The sequence below is a fragment of the Arvicola amphibius genome, chromosome 5, assembly GCF_903992535.2.
Source record: "Arvicola amphibius chromosome 5, mArvAmp1.2, whole genome shotgun sequence".
Lineage (NCBI taxonomy): Eukaryota > Metazoa > Chordata > Mammalia > Rodentia > Cricetidae > Arvicola > Arvicola amphibius.
The window spans coordinates 120,868,962-120,891,479 of NC_052051.1; the positions used below are offsets into that span (position 1 = coordinate 120,868,962).

Below are 22,518 nucleotides of genomic sequence, written 5' to 3' on the forward strand. Positions count from 1 at the left end.
CAGCTATTGCTCCTTCCTCAACATTCAAACAATTCAAAGAGAACATAATACAGTATCCCGACTCTGTATTTTTCATCTTTACGTGGCTTTATATTAACCTTTATTTCTTATTTCTTTTATTTTTATTGTGTAATTTTTGGCTTTTTGAGACAGAGTTTTTTTGTGTATCTTTGTCCTGGAACTCCCTCTGTAGACCAGGCTGTCCTTGAGCTCACGGAGATCTGCCTGCCTCTGCCTCCCAACTGCTCATATTAAAGGTGTGTGTCACCATACCTTGAATTCACAGAGATCTGTCTGCCTCTGCCTCCTAAGCGTTGGGATTAAATGTGTGTGCCACAAACAAAGGATATTAGATTCAAAGTTCTTAGTTTGTTTTTGTTTTGTTTTGTTTTTAAAGGGGGGAAGTGCTGTGGGACAATGGCTGTCAATTGTATTTTAATAAAATGCTGATTGGCCAGTAGCCAGGCAGGAAATAGAGGCAGGGCAACAAGAACAGGAGAATTTTTGGAAGAGAAAAGCTTGGTCTGCTGTCCTGATCTGGAAACAGAACAAGCAAGATGTAACTGCCTCGCTGAATAAGGTACTGAGCCACGTGGCTAGCATAGACAAGAATAATGGGCTAATATAAGTTACAAGAGTTAATAAGAAGCCTGAGCTAATGGGCCAATCAGTTTATAACTAAAAATAATAAGGGCCAGACAGTGATACCTTTAATCCCAGCACTTGGGAGGCAGAGGCAGGTGGAGCTCTGTGAGTTCGAGTCCAGCCTGGTCTACAAAGTGAGTTCCAGGACAGCTAGGGCTGTTAGACCAAAAAACAAAACAAAACAAAAAAAAAAACAAAAATAATACATAAAAAAATAAGATACTGTCTTTCTCCCCCCTTCCCACCTTGCTTTTTGGGGCCATATCTACCTTCATTTGTTCTGTCTGCTTTTAAAGCCTATCTCTGGCTCTGTTCTTTATAATGGTGTCTTTTCTACTTTTTGCTTGAAAATATTTTCTTTGACAAAACATTTCAACTTCTAACTGTATTCTTTGTTCTTTTTTTTTCTTTTTAGTAATCCAGAAAAATGTAGGGTCTGGATTTTTCTAAACATTTACATGTTTCTTCTCAAAACTCAATCTAGCCTTTTATCTGAGCTATAAGATAAAGTTCAAATCCTGCTCCATCCCCAGCTTAGCCATTTGAAAGAGTCATTCCTTGTTCTCTGAATTTGATTGTTTCTAAAGTTTGAGTGAAATTCTGCCTACCCAAACAGCCTCTTCTCTCCCTGCCAGTTGAGACCCCAGCTCAGTGCATCTCTGGATTAGTTACTTTTGTTTGATGAGACAAAGTATGTGTCAAAACCACTTGGTGGAGGAATAATTGACTTTTTTTTGTGTGTGTGTTTCTTTTAAACACTGCCTGGCCCCTTAGTTTCAGCCTCTTATTAGCTAATTCTCACATCTTGCTTTTACCCGGAAGAATTGACTTTGGTGTTCACTGTCAGAGCCTTGGTTAATTGTGGGGAAGGCATCAGTGAGGTTCTGGGCATCTCGGGTGGTGCCTGTGTATGTGCTGAACCTGGAGCTCAGAGTGTGGCTGGAACCACGGCTGGTTTGGGCTTCAAAGATCTTCTTGCCTGTTCTCCCCATCCAGCTCTCCTCCTGCAGGCTCCACAGCCTCTCACATAGCACCATGAGATGGAGGCCGAGTGCGAGAATCAGCCTGTTGAGGACATCCCAGATGTAAACTGCAGCAGCATCTGAACCTGCTTCGGGTTCCTTTCTCTCTGCAGTTCTGTCTCTCACAGCCTCGAAGGAGGGAGTGTCTCTGTAGAAGGGAAATTCCAAATGGGTGACTCTCCATTCATCCTTACTTAAAATTCTCTTTTTCTGGTCAGCTCTTTAATGGCCCCTGAACCTAAACAGCAACTATAGCTTACCATTTTGCCTTTAATGTATGGAAAGTCTGCCGTTAGCTTTTTATCTTGCCCCACATTTTACTCGACCTTTGAGATTTGTTCCAGTTTAGGCTGTATTTATGTAAAAGCCTAGTTACTTCAGAAAAGTCATTTAATCACTCAAATATATTAAAGACAGTCACTTTGAAGAACTTCATAGCCAGAAGCAACATTTTAGAGTTTGGAAAAGCAGCAGAAATTTGATTCTGAGATGTTTTTGAGCTGGTCTGTTTGACACAGTGGTATTTATTACCTTGTTTTAATTTGGATGTGGCTTATTAGTGAAGAAAAAAAGTTACAGTTCTTAAAAGCCACTGGTGTAACGTCTGAGATTTAGCTCAATGTGCAGAGTGCTTGCTGCCCAAGCAGGAGAGCTTAGTTTGGATTGCCAGTATACACCAGTTTTTATGTGTGTGCCAGCAATGTCAGTTCAAGCAACAAATTCTTGTCATCCGCAGAAAAAAGACGCAGCCAGAACTTAACCATATTAAGTCAGACCCAGAAAGACAAATACATTCTCTCTCCTTTTGGAACCCTAGACATCATATTGATACATTCAGTCGTGTGCATATATGCAGGATATGAACAAAGTGAGATGGGGAATGAATGGAAATGCCTGAAGGGACTCGGGGAGAAGAAGGAAGATTGAGGTTATGAGTGTGGTCAGAGAACACTTGTATAGGATGCCTTTCAGAAAGCCGCCATGGGAAGCATGCTGGGAAGAGAGGGCTCTGTGGGTAAGAGCACTTATGCTCAAGCCTAGGTCCAAGTTTACATCTTCAGCACCCATGAAAGATGGGAGAGATGGGATCACAGGCCCATGGAGCAGGTGGCCTTCCCTTTGACAGATTTTTTTTTTTTTAAAGGCAAGCCTTGTTTTTTAATCCTGATTTTTAAATGATTGCCTTTGCCTAAAAGCTTAGGGAGTTGGCTGGAAGGTTACTGTTTAGTTTGCTTGAGTTGACTTACAACTGACGGGATAGCTTAAACCGCAGAATTTATTTCATTGCAGATCTGGAGACTAGAGATCCAAGATTAGAGCTCCAGCTAATTGGATTCATTGCAGGCTCTCTTGCTTGATTGTAGGAATCTATTTCCAGTAGTGTGTCCACGTGGGCTTTCCTGGGTATGTTTGGGTATTGTCCAGAGAGCTGTTGTGGTCTTTTCTTAACCAAAATCAGGGTCATATGGTTAAGAACCTCATTTAACCCTTATTACCTCCAATAGCCCCTCCTCCATATAGTCACAATGGTTGCGACCTAGAATTTGTTTTGAGACAGGGTTTCTCTGTAGAGCTGGTTGTTCTGGAACTCACTCTATAGACCAAGCTGGCCTCAGACTCAGAGATCTGCCTGCCTCTACCTCCAATTACTGGGATAAGGGCTTTTGCCAGCACTACCTGGCCATAAGCCTAGGAATTTTTAAAGTTGTATTCATGCAGTGGCTTTTTTTTTTTTTTTTTTTTTTTTTTTTTTTTTGAGTATGTTTCACCTAGGAGTGCTAGAGTTGCAGTCCGTCCTTCTGCCACTTGGTAGCGCTGCAGTGTAATGCAGGCAGCACTGTCTGAAAGCAGCTGAGCAGTTAAGTCCTGGCTGATAGGTAGCCAGACTGTTAGCCTCCTTTGCCTATAGTTTATGCCTGTTTGATCTGTTCAGATTTTACTTGTCTTAGCATTACATTGGGGGAGGGGCTTTATCTCAATTTCCTAGCTACGGATTAGATTTAGGATGATGTCTTCATCTATTTTGTTTTGTTTTGACACCATCTCAGTCATGTAACTAGCTACCCTTGAACTCATCTTCCTACCTTACCCTCAGATGTTTAAAACCAAATATTTTATCCACATTTATTTCCAGGTCTTGGAAGAAACTGGTTTTGATATAAAAGACTATATTTGTAAGGATGATTACATCGAACTACGAATCAATGACCAGCTTGCTCGCTTGTACATCATTCCAGGAGTTCCAAAAGATACAAAATTTAACCCCAAAACCAGAAGAGAAATTAGAGTATGTAAGAGTTAAGAATATTTGTGGGTTGCTAAACAGAATCCCAATTGAAAGACGCGGGGGGTGGTTTTAACTACTTCTTGATAGTAATCAGCTAGATGCAATTGTTTTGTTTCAGAACATTGAGTGGTTCTCCATTGAGAAATTGCCCTGTCACAGAAATGACATGACTCCCAAGTCCAAGCTCGGCTTGGCACCTAATAAGTTTTTTATGGCCATTCCCTTTATCAGGTAGGTATGTTTATTTCTTAAACTGTAAAACTGTCCTTGGTGCTGCTATTTCAGGTTTGTTTGTTTGTGTTTAATGAATTGTACGTGTTTCCATAGACCCCTAAGGGACTGGCTGTCTCGAAGATTTGGAGATTCCTCGGATAGTGACAATGGCTTTTCTTCAGTTGGCAGCACACCATCTAAACCCACTGTGGAAAAGTTGAGGTAAAGAGATGTCCTTGTGAGATGGTGGCTTTCTAGGGTTTTCAGTCTAACACCATTTGCTTCTTGAGTCAGAGCAGCTTGAGAGCCCTAGAAGCACTGTTGTGTCTCAGTTTGTGTGTAAGATAGTCTTTAAAGGTTTCTGCTAAGATGAGAGGGAGTAATTTGCAGAAAGACACTTCGGGCACGTTTTAAAATAGTCCACTCGAGAGGACATCAACTTCAGAATAGCAGGAAAAGGAGAAGAATGTGTGTTGAAGATTTAGTTTCTGGAGGTGATTGAATGGGGTACGTTGAGGTCTCTGCTGCACAGGAGGCGGGAGGTGCTGCTGAGTAATTTGTTAGAGTCGGTGACAGCTGTTTGGACTTCTTACAGAATTTTGTATGCAAATGAATGTGTATGTTCCTGTAGGTGTGTGGCCGCATGTGCACATGAGGAGTGTCATTCAGTTTTGTGTGTTGATTCATGGCCTCTCGCTGGCCTGGAGTTCTCAGGATTATGCCTGTCTTCCCTCCCCAGCTGTAGGATTACAAGCACACATCACCAAACTTGGCTTTTGTCCGTGGGTTCTGGGATCTAACTGAGGTTCTCATGTTTGTACAGCAAGTACTTTACTGAATAAGACATCTCCCCAGCTTGCTCTGGGCTGTGTGATGAAGAGGGTCTATTAATTACGGTGTGAACTGTCACTGACGTTTACTGGTTTGGAATTCGGTACAGACTTGGTGATTAACTTCGTTAAATGTGCATAATATAATTTTATTAAGTTTATTACACAGTGTGTGTGTGTGTGTGTGTGTGTGTGTGTGTGTGTGTGTGTAGGACAATTTGCAAATAGTTCCTTTCTACGTGTTAGGTCCCTGGGATTGAAATCAGTCATAATAAGCCTTGGCAGCAAGGACCTTAACGTATGTCTTCTCTCTAGTCTTGGTATATGTTCTCATAAGCAGCTTGCTATAAGTTTTTGTTTGTTTGTTTTTGTTTTTGTTTGTTTTTGCCAGAGTTGTGGTTTTACTTTGCTTCTTGTTTTACCTCTTTTTTTCTAATTTGGTGATCTTTTTAATCTAGGATTTTAATCTTAAAAAAAGCAATAAGAGTATATTACCTTTATGGTTATACATTTAAAATAGGTGCTATTCTATTTGTGTTGTTTTTACAAGGGAAAGAGATTGGATTAAATATCTCAGGAATCATTCTGTCTTTCAAAATTTATAATAGTTATTATAATTATAAAGACGCACTAATAGAAATAAGTGAACAGTATGACAGAAGTCAGGAAGACAAGACTATAGCCAAGAGTATAAAAGCAGCTATGCCCAAGAAGTCATAAGTGGTAGCAGTTCATGGCTGGGAAAGTCACTCTTAGTCCTCGGGTGTCTGCTCTTGTTAGGAGGAGAGGTGATTGTGCAGGCTTTAGCTACTTTTTATACTTCCTTTAGAGGCAATATTCTTTTCAGTCATACAGTCTGTTATGTTGGAAGAAATGTCACTGTTTTGCCTTTTGAAAAGGTAGAATTACGGAACATATCCTAATTTGATTTTTAAAAATACTTCGAGACAGGGTCTCACTTTGTAGTTCAGACTTGTCTAGAACTCAGCATATAGACCCTACTGGCCTCAAACCAGCAGTCCTCCTGCTTCAGCCTCTGGAGTGTTTTAATTATAGTCTGGAGCCATCAGATCCAGCTCTGTAAGTTTTACATGGAAAAAGGAATTCTGAAAGGAGTCTGATAATGTTACAATGTTCTTTAGAGTACTGCTTACATGCAGGTGTGGGTTGCTCCAGGGTGAAATTCTCTAGAGTAATGTGGATGTGCAGCAGCAGTGTTCAAAATGAAACATTCTTCGTTAGAAGGCTGTGTGTGCGTGCGTATGTCTCTGTGTGTGTGTGTGTCTGTGTGTCTGTGTGTCTGTGTGTGCGCGCGCATGTGTAGGCCTGCAGCGGTCAGAAGACAGCCTTTTGGAGTCAGTTCTTCTCTCCTTCAGTCATGGGTTTCAAAGCTTGAACTCAGACCATTAGGCCTGCACAGCGCATGATTCTACCTGCTGAACCAGCTCCTAGTCAGTCCCCAAATCAAGTATTCTAACAGAGGACAGTCCAAAGATGGGCTGATTTGGTGCATAATTGCTGGGGTGGTGGAAAACACTGACAGTCTTTGCATTCAATAACTAAGCCATTTTCTTTCTGTAAGAGTCAAAGCTATATTGTGTATATTATAAGCCTACAGCATATTAATCTCACTTCTAAGCAGAGATCTTCCATAGTGTTCCTGGTTTGATTGCATGTTGTGTGTGTTGTGTGTTCAGAACCAAGGCTGTGTAGCGGTTGGGTAATGAACAGGCCACAGATACCTCAGACTCTGCACATTGGGCTTTGAATTAGCTACTGGTTCTACACATTCAGAAGTCTTTACCATTGCAGTATTTTGTATCTCTTGTGGTTTAAGGAGCTGTGCTCTGGAAAGTAACCTAATTTCTCAGATCACATATAACATTGGTAGGGGCTGTAACCAACCTATTTGATCAGATCCCTTACCGAACCATCTGGAAAGAATGTGCTGTCCATCACATTAAAAAGAAAAATTCACATATATCATTTCACTGCTTCAACTAAATTTACAAAAAACTGTCTTTTGATTTAAAGAATATAATTACATATAGGGATGGTATGGTTTGAATAATTCAGAAAGAATAGGTTGTTAATGTAAGAAAAATTCATTAGCACCAATTTAAAATATAGCTGGCAAAGCTGATTAGAATCTCTGCTTTACCTGGACATTTAGGTACATGACTTTAATCCCAGCACTAAGAAGGCAGAGGTAGGAGGATTTCTGAGTTTAACGTGGCCTGGCCTACAGAGCAAGTTCCAAGACAGCCAGGACTACACAGAGATACTCTGTCTTGAAGAAAAAAAAAAAAAAACAACTTTTTTTTTCCTGGTTTAATAACTTAAGGAGTATTGGGAAAAGGTAAATGATTTTTTAAAAAGTAAAATATATCGTTGGTAGGTTAAACTGTTGAGACTTTTAAAGAGCTGCAAGTGAAAAATCTCTTCTTATTTTTTAAACCTTGGTGTAGTCGAACAAAATTCCGCCACAGCCAGCAGCTGTTTCCTGAAGGTTCTCCTAGTGACCAGTGGGTAAAGCACAGGCAGCCACTGCCACAGAAGCCACATAGTAACCACGCAGAAGTGGCGTCGGACCCTTTCAAAGCAAAGGTGAGGGAGTCACACTGAATCCTTCCAGGTGCTGTGATTCTGCTGCAAAATCATTTTCAGCAGAGGAATTATGTGTACTGTGTAGAAGAATTCTGAATTGTTGAGCTTGTGACTTGAACAGACCTGAGACTCATTTTCCTTCATAGTCTTGAAATAAATCCAATGTGGTAAATAATGGGATGTTCTTCTTGAGCCTCTTTATGCATGCTGCCAGTGAGAGACTTGAAAGAAGACGATTTCTGAGTTAAGGTTGATAGGATCTATTGTAAAAAATAACGTGTATTATGTAGTTTTACTGTCATATCATATTGATGATTATGAGGTGATTATACCTCAGTTTCTTATTGTTCACTTAATGAACATTTTATTGGTTTCCAGATTGTTGCCTTAAGAACAATAGCCACTCAAAAGTTCTATAAAACCCAGCCTCATTCTAAAACACTTGACCAAACCCTTCTCTCAAGAAGTTCAGATGGCCATTAAGTATGGAAAAGACTCAGCAGTGTTTGTCATTGGGAAGTACAGATCAGTTAGACCTCAGAACGGCTGTGGTAGTGAACCCAACAGAACAGAGAACCACCAGTGTTGGGGAGGGGAGAACGCAGAGGACGAGGACCCTGCGCTGTGCTCTCGGAAGTGTAGGGAGAGGCGGCTGCTGGGAGGAGAGTCGGTGATCTCCCACCGGTTAGACCGGAGTTTATCACGAGTCTGCACCCCCACTCCTACATGTATAAGCAAATGGACCTAGAATGGCCTTAAAGGATAATGTCATCCTAGGGCTAATCACAGCCGCGTATAGTCACAGCACATAGATGGATGTTCGTGCCCTGGACTGTTTTCAGTTATCAGTGAGTAAAGTCTGAGACATCTACAGTATACGTGATCCTTGAAGACAATGGCTAAGTGAAATAAATCGGGCAGAAACTGTAGTTCTGTGATGTGTCCCTAAGCAAGGCAAACCCATACGCACACAAGGTGTGTGTGCTAAGTAGTGATTACGGCTGGAACTAGTGCAGACTTCAGAGTAGTCACCCTACACGGTGGTGACGGCACTCACCCTTAATCCTAGCACTTGGGAGGCAGAGGCAGGCAGGTGCATCTCAGTGAGTCAATACCAGCCTGGTCTACAAAGGGAGTTCCAAGAGAGTCAGAGCTATTACACAAAGAAACCTTGTCTCGAAAAACAAACAACAACAACAAAAGAATTGTTCCTTTTTTGGGCAACAGAGTTTCTCTTTTGAGGGTTTAAAATGTTTGGAGAGTGGGAGAAAAACAGCAGCAGAAAAGCTACTGGTGTGGGTCAAAGTGAGTATTGCTAGTGTCGACAACCATCAGGTCTACAGTATTGCTAGTGCTGACAGCCATCCGGTCTACAGTATTGCTAGTGCTGACAACCATCCGGTCTACAGTATTGCTAGTGCTGACAACCATCAGGTCTACAGTATTGCTAGTGCTGACAACCATCCGGTCTACAGTATTGCTAGTGCCGACAACCATCCGGTCTACAGTATTGCTAGTGCTGACAACCATCAGGTCTACAGTATTGCTAGTGCTGACAACCATCAGGTCTACAGTATTGCTAGTACTGACAACCATCCGGTCTACAGTATTGCTAGTGCTGACAACCATCTGGTCTACAGTATTGCTAGTGTTGACAACCATCCGGTCTACAGTATTGCTAGTGCTGACAACCATCCGGTCTACAGTATTGCTAGTGCTGACAACCATCCGGTCTGCAGTATTGCTAGTGTTGACAACCATCCGGTCTACAGTATTGCTAGTGTTGACAACCATCCGGTCTATTGCCACTGAGGTGCACATCCTAAAGTAAGGCGCAGGAAAAGAAATACTGCCAAGAAGAAAATGAAGCTTAAGTTGAGAGCATGGCGCATGAGCTCCACCGTCTGTCCACTTCAGCTAGGTTACTGTTGGCCAGTTATTTCAGCAGCGACCTCGTGTTCTCTGTGGCTGAGTAGGTGGAACGAAGACCAACATTTTTTTTAAGTAATAGTTACATTCATTAGTCACAGTTCTCTCAAATAGCTGTTTTCCAAGATATGAAGGAGAAATTGGTATTTGAAAAGGTTGTGCCTAAATTTAAGATTAAAAGGCCCAAGTGTCTAAAACACTGATCTTCATTATTTTGTGAAACACTTATCTGTTTATTTTAATTTTCTGATAACTGATGGTCCCTAGTGCATAATTTATACTATTAAGAGCTGTAGGGGCCAGCAAGATGACTTAGTGTGTAAACACTCCCTGCAGTGGCCTCACAGCCCTAGTGTGATCCTGGAACCTGTGTAAAGGTGAAAGGAGAGAACCGGTTCTGCACAGTGTCTCTGACCGGCACCCACGCTGACTCACAACCCTGTACACATGCACAATGTCAAATAAGCTTAAAGGAGAAAAGCAGGCTTCCCGGGTGCCCTGGCTGCCTTCCCATCACAGTTTCTGCCGCTGCTCCCATTCCTTTATCTTTGTGCTGGAGAGCTTGACTCTGGGGTCTTGTGCTCTGTGTGAGCTTTACCTGAGCTTCCACCCTGCCATATTTGTGCATTGTAAACAGTTTATAGGCATGGATACAGCAAGAAGTATGGAAAGGACCTAGGGAATGATGCTTTGCTGCTCCCCGTTTCAGATGTTCCTTTGCAAAGCAGTTGTCTAAGAAAGTCCATTGATAAAGCAAATGTGTAAACATTTAGATGATGTTTTATGAACTCTATTCAATTGAGATAAACATTCATAGAGGTATATTTGTATTGTTGTACTGTGAATTTACATGTTCTTTTTTACTGGAAAAATAGAATCAAAATATGAGAGGGAATGGCAGAAAACAGTATCAAGATTCACCTAATCAGAAGAAAAGAACAAATGGAGTTCACAGTCAACCAGCAAAGCAACAGAATCCCGTGATGGTAAGTTCGCTGAGGTGCCTAGGAGACTGCTCTCCTTGAAAATGGACTGGGTGTCTCCAGACACAATAATGTTGGCTTAGTTCTTATTTTCATTTGATAAATTTTAATAATAGAATTTTAATAAAATTGAGTTATTCTCTATTGCCTTCATGAACTAAAACCTAAATCTCCCTTTGGCCATTCTTAACTACAGGCCTGGAATAATTGGGTACACTTCTACTTTTTGCCTTGTGTGGTTTTTTGCATTTACTTTAAAGCCTTAAAAACACTATATAGTAAAAAACAAGCAATTCTTCTTTTTCTGAAAACCCATTGTTCAGGGGCCTGAAGGAATGGGTCTGTGTTTAAGGGCATCTGCTGTTCTTCAGAGACTGCAAGTCAGTTCCCTGACCTAGATTTAATCTCTTGCTCCTAAAGATCTCATGGGATGTCCTGGCTTCCCTGGGAATTCTCACACCACACACAAACAAACACCACACACACACACACGTACATCTTTTAAGGATATTAATTCTGTGTATTTTACTGGATTCATAAGAATATAGATATTTATGGGGTGCCATATATTTCAATATATGAGTACATTGTATAATGTTTATGGTGAAAAAATTTAGCCTGATGTGCAGGCAGAGTGCTTAGGAGGCTTAGGCTGGAGGAACTCAGAACTCAAGCTTAAGACAAGCCTGGGATACATAATAACTTTGAGGCCAACCTGGGGCAGAAAGAAACAGTGGTTGACACTCCTAGCTTTTTGAAGTATAGTCTGCAGTGGTGTTGTTCATATTTGTGCTACTGTGTAGCACATCAAGCTTTCTTAACACATCTAGCTGTAACTTAGTCATTGAGCAGCCTCTTCCTGTCCTTCAGTCTTCCTACCCTCAGCTTTGTAACCACCATTCTACTCAGTTTCTTTCCATGAGATCCTCTGGTGCTGTCATTCATTGTTGCAATGCAGTTACAAATTTAGAAGTTTTCTCTACAAGAGAGCTGAGTGTCTTCACTGATCTTTTCTGTTAGTGTTGGATTTTTCTATTTCATTTCATTTGTTTGCTGTGTCTTTAAGAAAGAGAGTTATGGTGCACGCCTTTAATCCCAGCACTTGGGAGGCAGAGGCAGGTGGATGTCTGTGAATTCCAGGACAGCCAGGGATACACAAAGAAACCCTATCTTGAAAAATCAAAAAACAAAACAAGAAGATAAGTGAGTTAAATTAGTAACTTTAAACTTAAAGGGGGTGGGAGACTAGTTAGGGTTACTGTTGCTCTAATAAAACACCATGACCAAAGCAACATGGGAAGGAAAGGGTTTATTTCACTCATGGTTCCAAATTAACTCAGCAGAGAGTTAAGGCCTGTGCTTGTTGGAAAGGAATGTTGCTTGCATCCAGTTACATTTAAAAGGTTAGAACTCTGGGGAATGTAGTTTACTAGCAGAGCCCTTTGTGCCTTGCATACGGCAGGCCCTGGGTTTGGTTGTTAGTACCAGGATAACGGGAGAGGCTGCGGAGCAGTGCTCTGCCTCTGAAGGTGAAAAGACTGTACGCTGAGCGTTGTTTCTGGGTCATGATAGGTAAAGAAGTTGGTATATATTCTCCAAACTCTTCAGAAGTTGAGCTTTAAGGAAAGCCACTGGGGAGATGATTAGATTCCTGGCTTAATTTTCTTCTTGAGATATTTGATCGTGTATCTCTTGAGTTTTAATATGTAAAAATAACAAAAGTCTATGCTGTGTGTCTGTTTTTAATAGAAATGTGAAAAGAGGCTGCATCCACGAAAACTTCAGGACAACTTTGAAACAGGCAAGCCTTTTTCCTTTTCTTTTTTTTTGTTAATTGTCATGTAGGGGCTGTGACCTCAGTGCTCTTTGTGGTAGCGGTAGTCACACAGGAAGAGTTGCCTGTGCACTACGGAGATGTCAGGTATGGTGTTCTCAGTAGACACTGGATGGAAGGACGTTACTCCCTGGTGAACACTCCCTTGTAAACACTCAAGTCCACTTGAGTGTGTGCTGTGGCACTGGCCTGTGGGCTGTGGGAAACAGTGTGATGATGAGGCTACCTCATTGTCACCCTGCTTTTGTAGTGGGGTCAACTTTGTAACGTGCTCCTAAGCGCATACCTCTTACCTAATAATGATGCCGTTTGTCCTTCAGTAAGGGATGCAGTGTGTCTGGTTTGGAAACTGTGTTAGTCACTGTTCTATTGCTATGATGAGACACCATGACCAAAGCAACTCTCTTAAAAAGAAAGCTTTTAATTGGGGGACTTGCTTGCATGGCAGCTGGCAGGCATACAGGATGCTGGAGAAGTAGCTGAGAGCTTTACATCCTGATCTACAAACAGCAGCCCAAGAAAGACTTTGGACTGAAGTGAACTTTTGAAACCTCAGAGCCCACAGGCCACACATCTCCTAATCCTTGCAAACACTTCTCCATCTGGGGACCAAGCATGCAAATATGTGAGCCTGTGGATGTCCTTCTCATTCAGACCACCACAGAAACTTAGAACAGATACAGAAAGTAATTCTAATGCTAATGACATTTGATTAATAGAAGTCATTTTAAAGTATACTACACTATTAGTCTTAATTTGAATAGTAAAAAATTTCTTTGTGTCACTGTTACATATTCATCCAAATTGATAGCTTTTATACTGAAAACTCGTAAGAAATGAACACTGGATGGTGGTGCACGCTTTTAATTCGAGCACTTGGAAGGCAGAGGCAGGTGGATCTGTCTGAGTTTGAGCCAGAACAGCCAGGGCTACAGAGAGAAACCCTGTCTTAAACCACAAAGAGAAAAAGAAATGAAGAGTATTATTTTCTTTATTTTAAATATTATATATTTATTTAAATAATATAGGGCAGTTTTTAGATGCAGATCCACCAGTGACTCATTGATCACAGTCCTGAGATGGTTAAGCTGGTTACCTCCATCTGTGCCGAGCCAGGAGTGGAGTTCAAAATCACCTCTGCAGATGCCAGAGTTGACTTTTTAGTAACTTGACTTAACTAATCATTTAAAAAAAAAATACTTAAAAGAGATGTTCTGTGTCTGGGAAGATAGCTTAGTGGGTAGAAAGACCCGAGTTCTTATCCATAAAACCCATGTGTATCCAGACATTGGTAGTGCAGATATAATCCCAGTGTCCCTGTAGCAAGATGGGCAGCAGGGACTAGATTCCCGGAAGTCTGTGGTCAGTTAGCCTGGCCATGGCCGTTGCAAAAACAAGAGGCCCCATCTCAAAGTGGAAGGCATGGACTGATACCGGAGTTGTCATCTGACTTCACGTGTGCACCATGGCCTGTCTGTGCTCGGGCTCCCAAATGAATGAAGGTGCCTTAGCGTCACTATGAGAAGTTACTGTTACCTTTAAACATGGGGCTTTCGCTAGTATTTTAGTGTGTAAACCCCCCACCCACCCTTTGGCTTTTGGTACTGTATCCAAAAGAAAGGCATTGCTGAGACTGATTGCCAAAAAGCATTTGAGGTTTTCTTTTGGTCTGTTGAGGACTTGGTAAGCTTCAACCATATTTTCCTAGTCTTTACAGCCCCTCTCCCATTGTAATTGTAATTTTCATGGTATTTTCATATTGGCCTTTGTCAAGAAACTCTGATTACTCCGGCACTAGTACAAATACTGCTAACAATCTGCCTGATTTGAAAGCAAGGGGATGTCAAGGGTCTTAGAGCACAGAGGTGAAGAATCTGAATTAGTAGAATTAAGTGTGATGGATAAGAGACTCCATTGAATACTGACTGGGGCACTTTGGATTGAGTCAGCTGTTAGAAGGTAAACATAGATGTGCCTGAATTGCCCTCTGTGAGTAGGTGGAGGGCAGTGTTTGGTAAATTTTCAGAGTTACTGACTACTAATTTTGTTTCCTGATCAGATGGAGCATTTGAGTTGCCTTGTTCTGGTGAAGACGTCTCGGTAGAGCCTGTTGAGGGACACTCTGTGGCGTGTAACGGACATTGCAAGTTCCCATTTTCATCCAGAACCTTTCTGAGTTTCAAGTTTGACCAAAATGCTATAATGAAAACCTTGGACCTTTGATAGCAGCAAGTGTATTGCAGAAGCCCGTGGTCAGAGACCTGTTACGTTTGCGTGTCTCCTCAAGCCTTACCTTTCTCAGGTATCTGAAAGAAACGCAGGGAGGCAGTTTCTAAAGAGATTTTCTGCACAGAAACACCAGTTTGCACTGTAAATGAAGTTAGGACTTTTTACATGGATTTACCGTTTCAGTGTTTGCAACCAAGTTTTAGTGGCCTTTGCTTTTTGTCTTTTCCTTTTGAGGGCATTTATTTTGTATTCTGATCAAGAAAAGAGTTGTTGATTAACTCATCAACTAGTACGTTAATAGGAGTATTTCATCTCCACATCTTAGCGATTGCATTGAGTTTTTTTCTTGAAAATTTTAAAAGAAACTTAAATTCCCAGTTATTAATGAGCAGTAAGAGCTGAATCGTGACATCAGGATTGCAGGCATTTTGCTCATTTCTCTGCTTCTGAGAATCTAATCCTTCTATTTGGAATTTGTCAGTTTATTTAGAACCAGCATCTTCAAAACGATACTATTTTGCACAGTGAACTCTTGAGCACTTCATCAGGACTAAGTCCACAGCCTGAAGAGAGATTGAGTCGATGAGAGTTGATGCTGTAATTCTGAGCTCTGATGTATGCGGTCAGAAACCCTATGCCTGCTGGAGCAGAGAGCATGGAAGCCAGTACCTGGCAGTTACTTTGGGTCCTGCCTTGACCATCGTGCCTCCAGCTGTTCAGTATTGTGCAATGAATGATTCTGCTCATGTGAAGTATCTGTACATACTCTAGTGTGAGTATGTGTGGAAAACTACATCTTAGTTTTATCTTGCATCTCAGTGTTGAGCTGTGAAAATTGATGTTATATTAGGTTCCAGTTTGCTGTAATAGCAGAGTGACATGCTTTTTTATTAATATCTTGAAGCCCCTGGGTTATAAAGTGAGAAAAGAAGGGGTTATGCAGTTTACTCAGTACAAATAAATAAAGCGTGTTGCTGGGGGACCCTTTAAGTAATGTACTTAGCTCACACCTAGGAATGTATTTTGTATTTTGCTCCTTCAGGATTCTTAAATCCAATCAAGGATGACAATGCCTGTTTTATAAAGGGTCGCCTATAACTGAGGACAATCACCAGAGCTTTAAGGAGGCAATAGCATTTTGGCTGCATTTGACCTCGCTGAGAATATTTCCTGGGGGTGGGGGTGGGGTGTTTGAGTGCATGTGTGCCCGTGCATCTGTCTTGTGGGTTTTTTATAGTTGTTTTTTTACAAGTGGTATCCACAAAGTATATCTCTGCTTATAAATAATATTACTATAGAAATCTTTATTCTGTATATGTAGCCTATTTAATAGGGGTTCGCCTTAGCCCCTCAGAACTTTGGAAGGAAGGGCTATTAATGTAAGAAATTCACTTGGTATTACTACATTGCTTTAGCTTTTAAATGGCTGGTTTTAAAGAAGAAATTCTGTTTATTAATGAAAGTGTCACTCTTTTGGTGCTAAGCAGGAGACTTCACAATGATACAGTGTGTCTAGAATCTTTTATACTACTACTTTGTGAATCCTTCTGTGACCTTTGCTGTTTAATGCATTATATGATTGTGTTTGGAAGCCCTTACTATTGTCAGAAATACGGCTGCTTTGGTTGGGTCTTCTTGAGCCATATTTATAGTTGGTCCCAGCATTCCAGATTTCTGTTAAGTGGTTAAGGGGTGGAAACTTAGTTTGCTCAGCAGGTGAGTCAATTCCACTCATGTACTGTCACCTGGAAACCGTGTGTGTGTGTGTGTGTGTGTGTGTGTGTGTGTCAGTGTCAGAGAGAGAGTCTTCTTAAATAAGTACTTTGGTCAGTCCCTTCAGTGCCTGTAAGAGGTTGGATTTTTCAGCTCTCTGTACTAAAGCAGAAGTGATTAGTTACCAGAAGTATGGCCTCTAAAGTGGTCGGTTGTAAGAACCAAGAAATGCTGTGCTGCTTCATTTCCTGCCCTGTGGGACAAAGCAAGGGACTGGCCGGGACGCAATTCGGATAACTTCAGGCTTTGGCTCTCACAGCAGTCTGTTAAAAACATGCTGGAAGAAGAATTAAGGTTTGTATGTCTAGTGTGACTCAGCTATGCAGAAAATGTTAGGTTGTTTTACCTTGTTAGTGTACATCTGCTCTGCTTACCCCTCACTGTTCAGGTTATTTGAGAGACCGTGTTTAGCACAGGACTGGATTTCTTCTCTGAGATGTGTTAACATTTCTTCATAGAATCTGGTGATGAAGATGCCAAATATGCAATAATGTACGACGCTAGATGGAACAGTAGATAATGTCAGTCTTATTATGTTTTGTGTATTTCATGGGTGAGACTTTGAAATCGCTTTGTAAACATCCTTAGGACCCAACCGCATGTGTTCCAAGGTGCAGTGCACTGTGAATCCTTTTAGGTCTAAGTTTGTAGGTGCTTTTATGTGTAACTTCAGTGGTTTGAAGAATGTTAAATAACTTTGTCCTTAACCATTTTACTCCAAGAGACAAAGAATACAGTTTACATGCTTTCTGTAAGTTTTGTTTAGAAACAGTGAATGAACGACTCTAGTATTTCAAACAGTGATTCCGTCCTGAGACATGAGGGACCTGAAAAACCTAGCAGACCTGGTAACATGGGTGAAATTAATTAAACATGTTGAAAGATCTAATTAGCTTTTTGTCCCAGCACTGTCAGGAATTGTGGTCACTACTTGCTGTTTTGACCTTTGAATATCATTATTTTTATATTAAATATTAATTAGTAATTACATATTATGGAGCTATATAGCAGATTAATATTATGCTGTAAGACTTGGCTGTGCTATTTCTTTTGGCGGTTCTAGTAATTTACATGTACTGTCAATAAAAAACTGCAGATCTTAGAAAATGGCTGTAGGAATCCAGTTCCTTTATCGAGCACCGTGTTTTCTAAAAATGTCAAGAACTGGTACCTGTGTGCATTAAAAATGTTTTATCATCAAGTCCCTCACCTAGCAGTCTGATCTTCTAACATTAGTTAAATAAGAAGGAGAGGGAGGGACCTAGACATGATCATTGCTGGGCAGGCTTTCTTCCTGTGGTCACCGTGACCTTCCCTAGCTGCGAACCTCCTTTCTTGGGGACTTTAACAACAACAGTGGTGTCTGTGTTCTCTGAGGCAGTATTCTTTGTGTTGTGTTAACACTTCTTCCTCCTGGCTTTAAGTTGATGATTGTGTGGCCTGAGAGAAGTGTGGATGTGTGGTGACGACGTGACCCTCGGCAAAGGAGACCACAGCCCACTGTGTGTCTGAGGTGTTACCACCTGTGTATCTGGTGGTGTCCTCACAGCTTGCTGAAGCCGGGTCAGAGCGGTGTCAGAAGACGATAAAATACATTTGTATGGTTTCCTAAAAATCTAGAAATGTCCTCCACATCTTTTTCTCTCTCTATATATATAGAGAGAGAGAATTGGGTTATTCGTGAAGCCTGTGTCAGAAGGTAGCAGATTGAGATCAGTAATCTGAGATTTGCATAAGTAGGTTGCCATCTCCAACAGTTGCTCTGCAGAGCCCAGAGAGAAAACTACTGAGCATCGCTAGCAGTTGAGTGTTTTCGTGATGCTCCAGGTGAGAAGTGTGGCCGGGGCCCAGCGCGAACAGTCAGAAAGTACTGACCTTTCCAGATATTTTCTGCTCCTCAGTCAAGTGTTGTAAGTATGATTGCCAAGCAATCCATTGATTCTAATGTAATTTTTCTCACTTTAAGGACTAGTGTTTGAGTCCTTTCTTTTGATTCTGCAGAGCTTCAGGCATTCTGGATTTTATTTTTAATTTTTTATTACTTTAATTTTTTAATGTGTTTTAATGTGTTTCACCTGTGTATGTATGTGTACCACACATGTGCCTGGTGCCCAAGGAGGCCAGAAAGAGTGTCAGATCCTCCTGGAACTGGAGTTGCCGTGTTGTTGGAAATGGAACCAGGTCTTGTTGATAACAAGATAGCCCAGAGTGTGCACAGTCACAGCATGTGGGTGTGCTGCCAGCAGTTTCCTGTGACAAACAGCGCTCGTTGCTGACGTACTTCTTAGCTGAGGGAAGTTGAAGCCTCGGTCTACTTCTGCATAGAGCTGGCTGTAAAGGCATTTCTATTAACTTGGTGCTTAGAGGGCTTTTGTGTGGGTTTTCTGTGTACTTCGTACTTAGTCAAAGCTTTAAGGCTTTATTATTTGGAAGTGTTCTCAACAGAATATCTAATTTGAAATCAGCATGAGAGAGATTACTTATATCTTGTCTTAGTGTGGCAGAAGCATGGGTTCTGTCTCTGGTAGCTGCATGAAAGCACAGTCTAAAAGGAATTCACCTCAACATAGTAGTGACTTTGGGGCAGTTTTTGGTCAAGGATTCTGGAAAAAGAAATTACAGAAGTCAGCTTTAGGGTGTGACTTGGTCTTAGTGAACATGGGTTCTCAGTGGGAGGTAAGACCCCCCAGTATGTTTGCTGCAGGGTAGTTTCCTTGATGTTGTTATTAGCTCGTTTGTTGAGTACCATTTTTTGAGCATCTGTTTGGTAATCAGTCTTTTTGTTTGGGCTGTATCTCTTAATGCCTCTGACACCATGAGAGTTTGCCATAACTAACTCTTGAGCCTCAAGCAGCTAGAAGGGCTCTGCTCTCTCATGTCAGTGTATATAACGGTGAAGTTGTGTGGGAGCAAAGAAAACACTTCAGTGTAGTTCTAAGATGAAATGGGCAACGTTTCCTAGTCCTTAGTTCTTAGTGAGCTTTTACAGAAGAAGGTCAAATACTCTCTGCTTGTAATTATTTGATCCAAATGTCTAAAACAATAACTCTAGACTGGATTGGGATACAACTGAACATTTTAAAGCCATTTCTCAAGCTTTAAGACATTAGCACAGAGGTTGCCAGCTGGGAGATTTAGAGAGCTGGCATCTGCTGCCTGTGGATAGCTTGGTGAGTTGCAGTCATGCCTCTGGAGCATGAGCAGTGGTGTACCTGGACACGGCGTGCACGAGGTGGTCCTGCAGGAGTATGCAGTTCACTGCTGCTCAGGTAGCACATTCTGCCAACTGTCAAATGCTAGTATCCACGGGAACAAGCCTTTATTTCTGAATTTTGTTTCAAATGAGGACAGTAGACAGCTAAGTTTCATTGTATAGATATTAATTTTTTTTCAGTTTAACAAATAGGGAAGAATAGTAAAATTCTTAACTTTGCTTTAACCTTTAAAAGCTATTTTTTTATATTTGCCAGTTAGTTTTAAATCTTACGATAGTTTTAAAATGAATGTTGACTTACTAGACCTATGTCTGTTGGCTTCAATGAAACCATAATAAATCTTAATGTATTTAGCTATTTTAAGTGATTTCCTCTTAATAAGATGGTCCTAAATCAGGCCAGGCATGGTGGTGCATACTTGTAATCCCAGCACTTGTGAGGCAGAGACCACCCTGGTCTACAAATCAAGTTCCAGAGACGCCAGAGCTATACAAAGAAACCCTGTCTCAAAAATAAATAAATCAATAAATACAAGATAATCTTAAATCTAACAAAAATGAAGTATACGGTTTAGTTTGGGTTCAAAGGTGAATCCTAGTTGTGTAGCGTTAGCACTGTTTATACTGTGCTGTGAAGACCTGGTGTTCCTGGACAGTGCGGGCTCGGAGCAGTCTGCTGTGTGTGAGCTTGTCTGGAAAAAGTAAATGACACGCTGAGTCATGGAAGCTGCAGAGGCTGCCACACAAGCTTTTCTTCATTAAGGGTGTAATGTTCACTGAAAAACCTGGGCTTTAGAATAAATAATTTGTAAATTTGATTTCTTGATGAATTGGTTTTGTCTTAAGTTAAATGATTTAACATTTAATCTTTGCCTAACTTACAGCTGTATTTTATTGCTTGACATTAGGGTGCTTTCATACTTGGGAAAGATGGTGTAAACTCTTTACATGATTATGTCTGTGGCAGTATGAAAGTTATTTTGTGGTTAATAGTTACACATGTAGGGAAACAAAAAAGGAACCCCTAAAGTAGCCTGTTGGGTTTGTTGTGGTGTGACAACAGCCTCCAGAGCTGGATTTATTCAGTGACACCTCCACCCCACCGCCTCCCTCAAGTTCAGCATCCATGAAATGGCTGTACTGACTTTCACTTACATGGCTGTGACTTTGATCGTGACTGGGATCTGTGAATTAGACATGGAGATTGACACCTGTGTTCTCCACTGAGAAATGCAGTGCTTTCTTTAATGGTGAGTATGTTGTATGTAATCCACACTAGTTCAAAAACTAAAACCGCATCTTTACAATGATGCAGGGTTGCTCACTTTGGCTTTCTGTAAGATATTGTGTTAAATTTGGTTTAATTCTGACTATTTATAATACATTACCAATAAAATTGACTCTGTTTTGGTTGCTATTTACCATTGGTTCTGCTCCTGTTACTCCTTACTGTAATTTTAAGGCATGACTATGTTACTCTTGGCTGCCATCTCTCTGGACCAAAAAAGTTATGAAGTTCTGTTTGCATTAATAGAAATTCAAAATGTAGAATCCACTCAAATGAAAGTGGACAATGGGATGTCTTCTCTTCACAGTCTGACTCTTATAAATCAAACACGGAAAATGGCAGTAATTCTTAAACTTAGGTTTCCACCAGAATGTCCTGATATCCTTAGGTCTTAGGCAGGAAAAATACATTGATTATTCTTTTAGAGTTCTCAGCTATGTAACTATTGTTATCAAAAGTTCTTTCCATGTAGCAAAGTCGGTGTTTTAGCACTTCTGACATGCTAGGAAACTGCTATCTCATAATTTACATTTGATGTCCTGATTATTTTTTAAAAACATCATTCAATAGAGAACCTCCTGCTCGTGCTGTTTGTGAAAACAGCCAAATAAAAATTGATGATAAATGAGAATTTTGTTGTTCTTGTTTTGTTGTTCTTTTGATTTGAAATAGTTTTTTTTTTCCATTGGGGTCTTGATATTGAGGCTCTGTTTCCATCAGGGCCTCTGATCAGTGTGAGCAATTTCTGGTTTGTATTTACATGTATGACTGGAAAATACCCTACAGAACGTCTTTACTCTCTAAGTCAAACAAAGTACCGCATGGAATTAGAAATATTTATTCAGAATATAAGAACGTTTGTAAAATATTATAAATGTCTCTGTATAAATAAACGGAGTTTTTTTTTTTAAACAATTCTATATCAAATAACACAGAGTAGCTATTTTACAGCAGCTAAAACTAAAGGCATCTGGAAACATTTAAAGCTACAAGTGAGCCTAAAAAATTACAAGGTATAGTACAGTGTTTAGTAGCCACTTCCGAATGAAACTTCCGGCACAAGCAGAATAGGCCTGGCAGATACAGTCACATGTGCTTTAACAGCAGTTCGTTCAAGTGGTATAAAAACACATTTTCAACTAATAAAAAAGTTAATTTCATGCAAAGTAAGTTTATATGTCTAAAAGCAGATTAGAAATAGAAGTGAACACGTTTTGTAGTCTTTTGCATCAGGTCCTGACAAAGTTGGGCTCTTAAGGGGGGTGTCCTGATCGGAGCACCGCAATGGAACGCTACAGCCTCAACAAACAACATTTTCCAAAAGGTGAATGATAGAGCAGAAACATTATCTAGCCAGAGCGTCTGTATGGGTGTGGAGTTCTCTACAGGACTGTGCGCTGTTGGTGAGCAGGCCTAGTCAGTAATTTTCAGATGAGAGATTGGGAAAATCAAATGATAACTCCTAGGTGTCATTATCCAACCATGGTTCTTGATTCTGGGACCCAGCTTTTTTTTTCCCTTTGTACACATGTGTGAAATATCAGATGATGTGTTATGGTTATACTGGCTGACCAAAACTGTAGCACTTGCCTGTATATGAAAATGTCTTCCTCTGTAGAAGAGTGCTCGGGTATGGTAGGGTCACAGCGTCTCAGATGTGGACC

At 40.7% G+C, this 22,518-nt stretch overlaps 1 protein-coding gene across 2 annotated transcripts in view; it reads left to right on the plus strand.

The window, feature by feature from the left end:
* The window catches only part of Dcp2 (decapping mRNA 2), a 35,845-nt gene extending 15,915 nt beyond the window's left edge, over positions 1–19,930 (plus strand). Inside the window, exons 5-12 of one of the 2 annotated variants that reach the window (XR_005285430.1) lie at positions 3,802–3,954; positions 4,073–4,185; positions 4,282–4,389; positions 7,466–7,604; positions 10,409–10,519; positions 12,266–12,317; positions 14,410–14,652; positions 15,061–19,930. Coding sequence is in view for 1 of the 2 variants with exons in the window: in XM_038330394.1 (XP_038186322.1) it covers positions 3,802–3,954; positions 4,073–4,185; positions 4,282–4,389; positions 7,466–7,604; positions 10,409–10,519; positions 12,266–12,317; positions 14,410–14,573 (840 nt within the window). In the remaining variant the exon portion in view is untranslated. Of the gene's footprint in view, positions 1–3,801; positions 3,955–4,072; positions 4,186–4,281; positions 4,390–7,465; positions 7,605–10,408; positions 10,520–12,265; positions 12,318–14,409 lie in introns of both variants that reach the window. The other variant, XM_038330394.1, reaches the window with a different exon arrangement.
* The last annotated feature ends 2,588 nt before the right edge of the window (positions 19,931–22,518 follow it).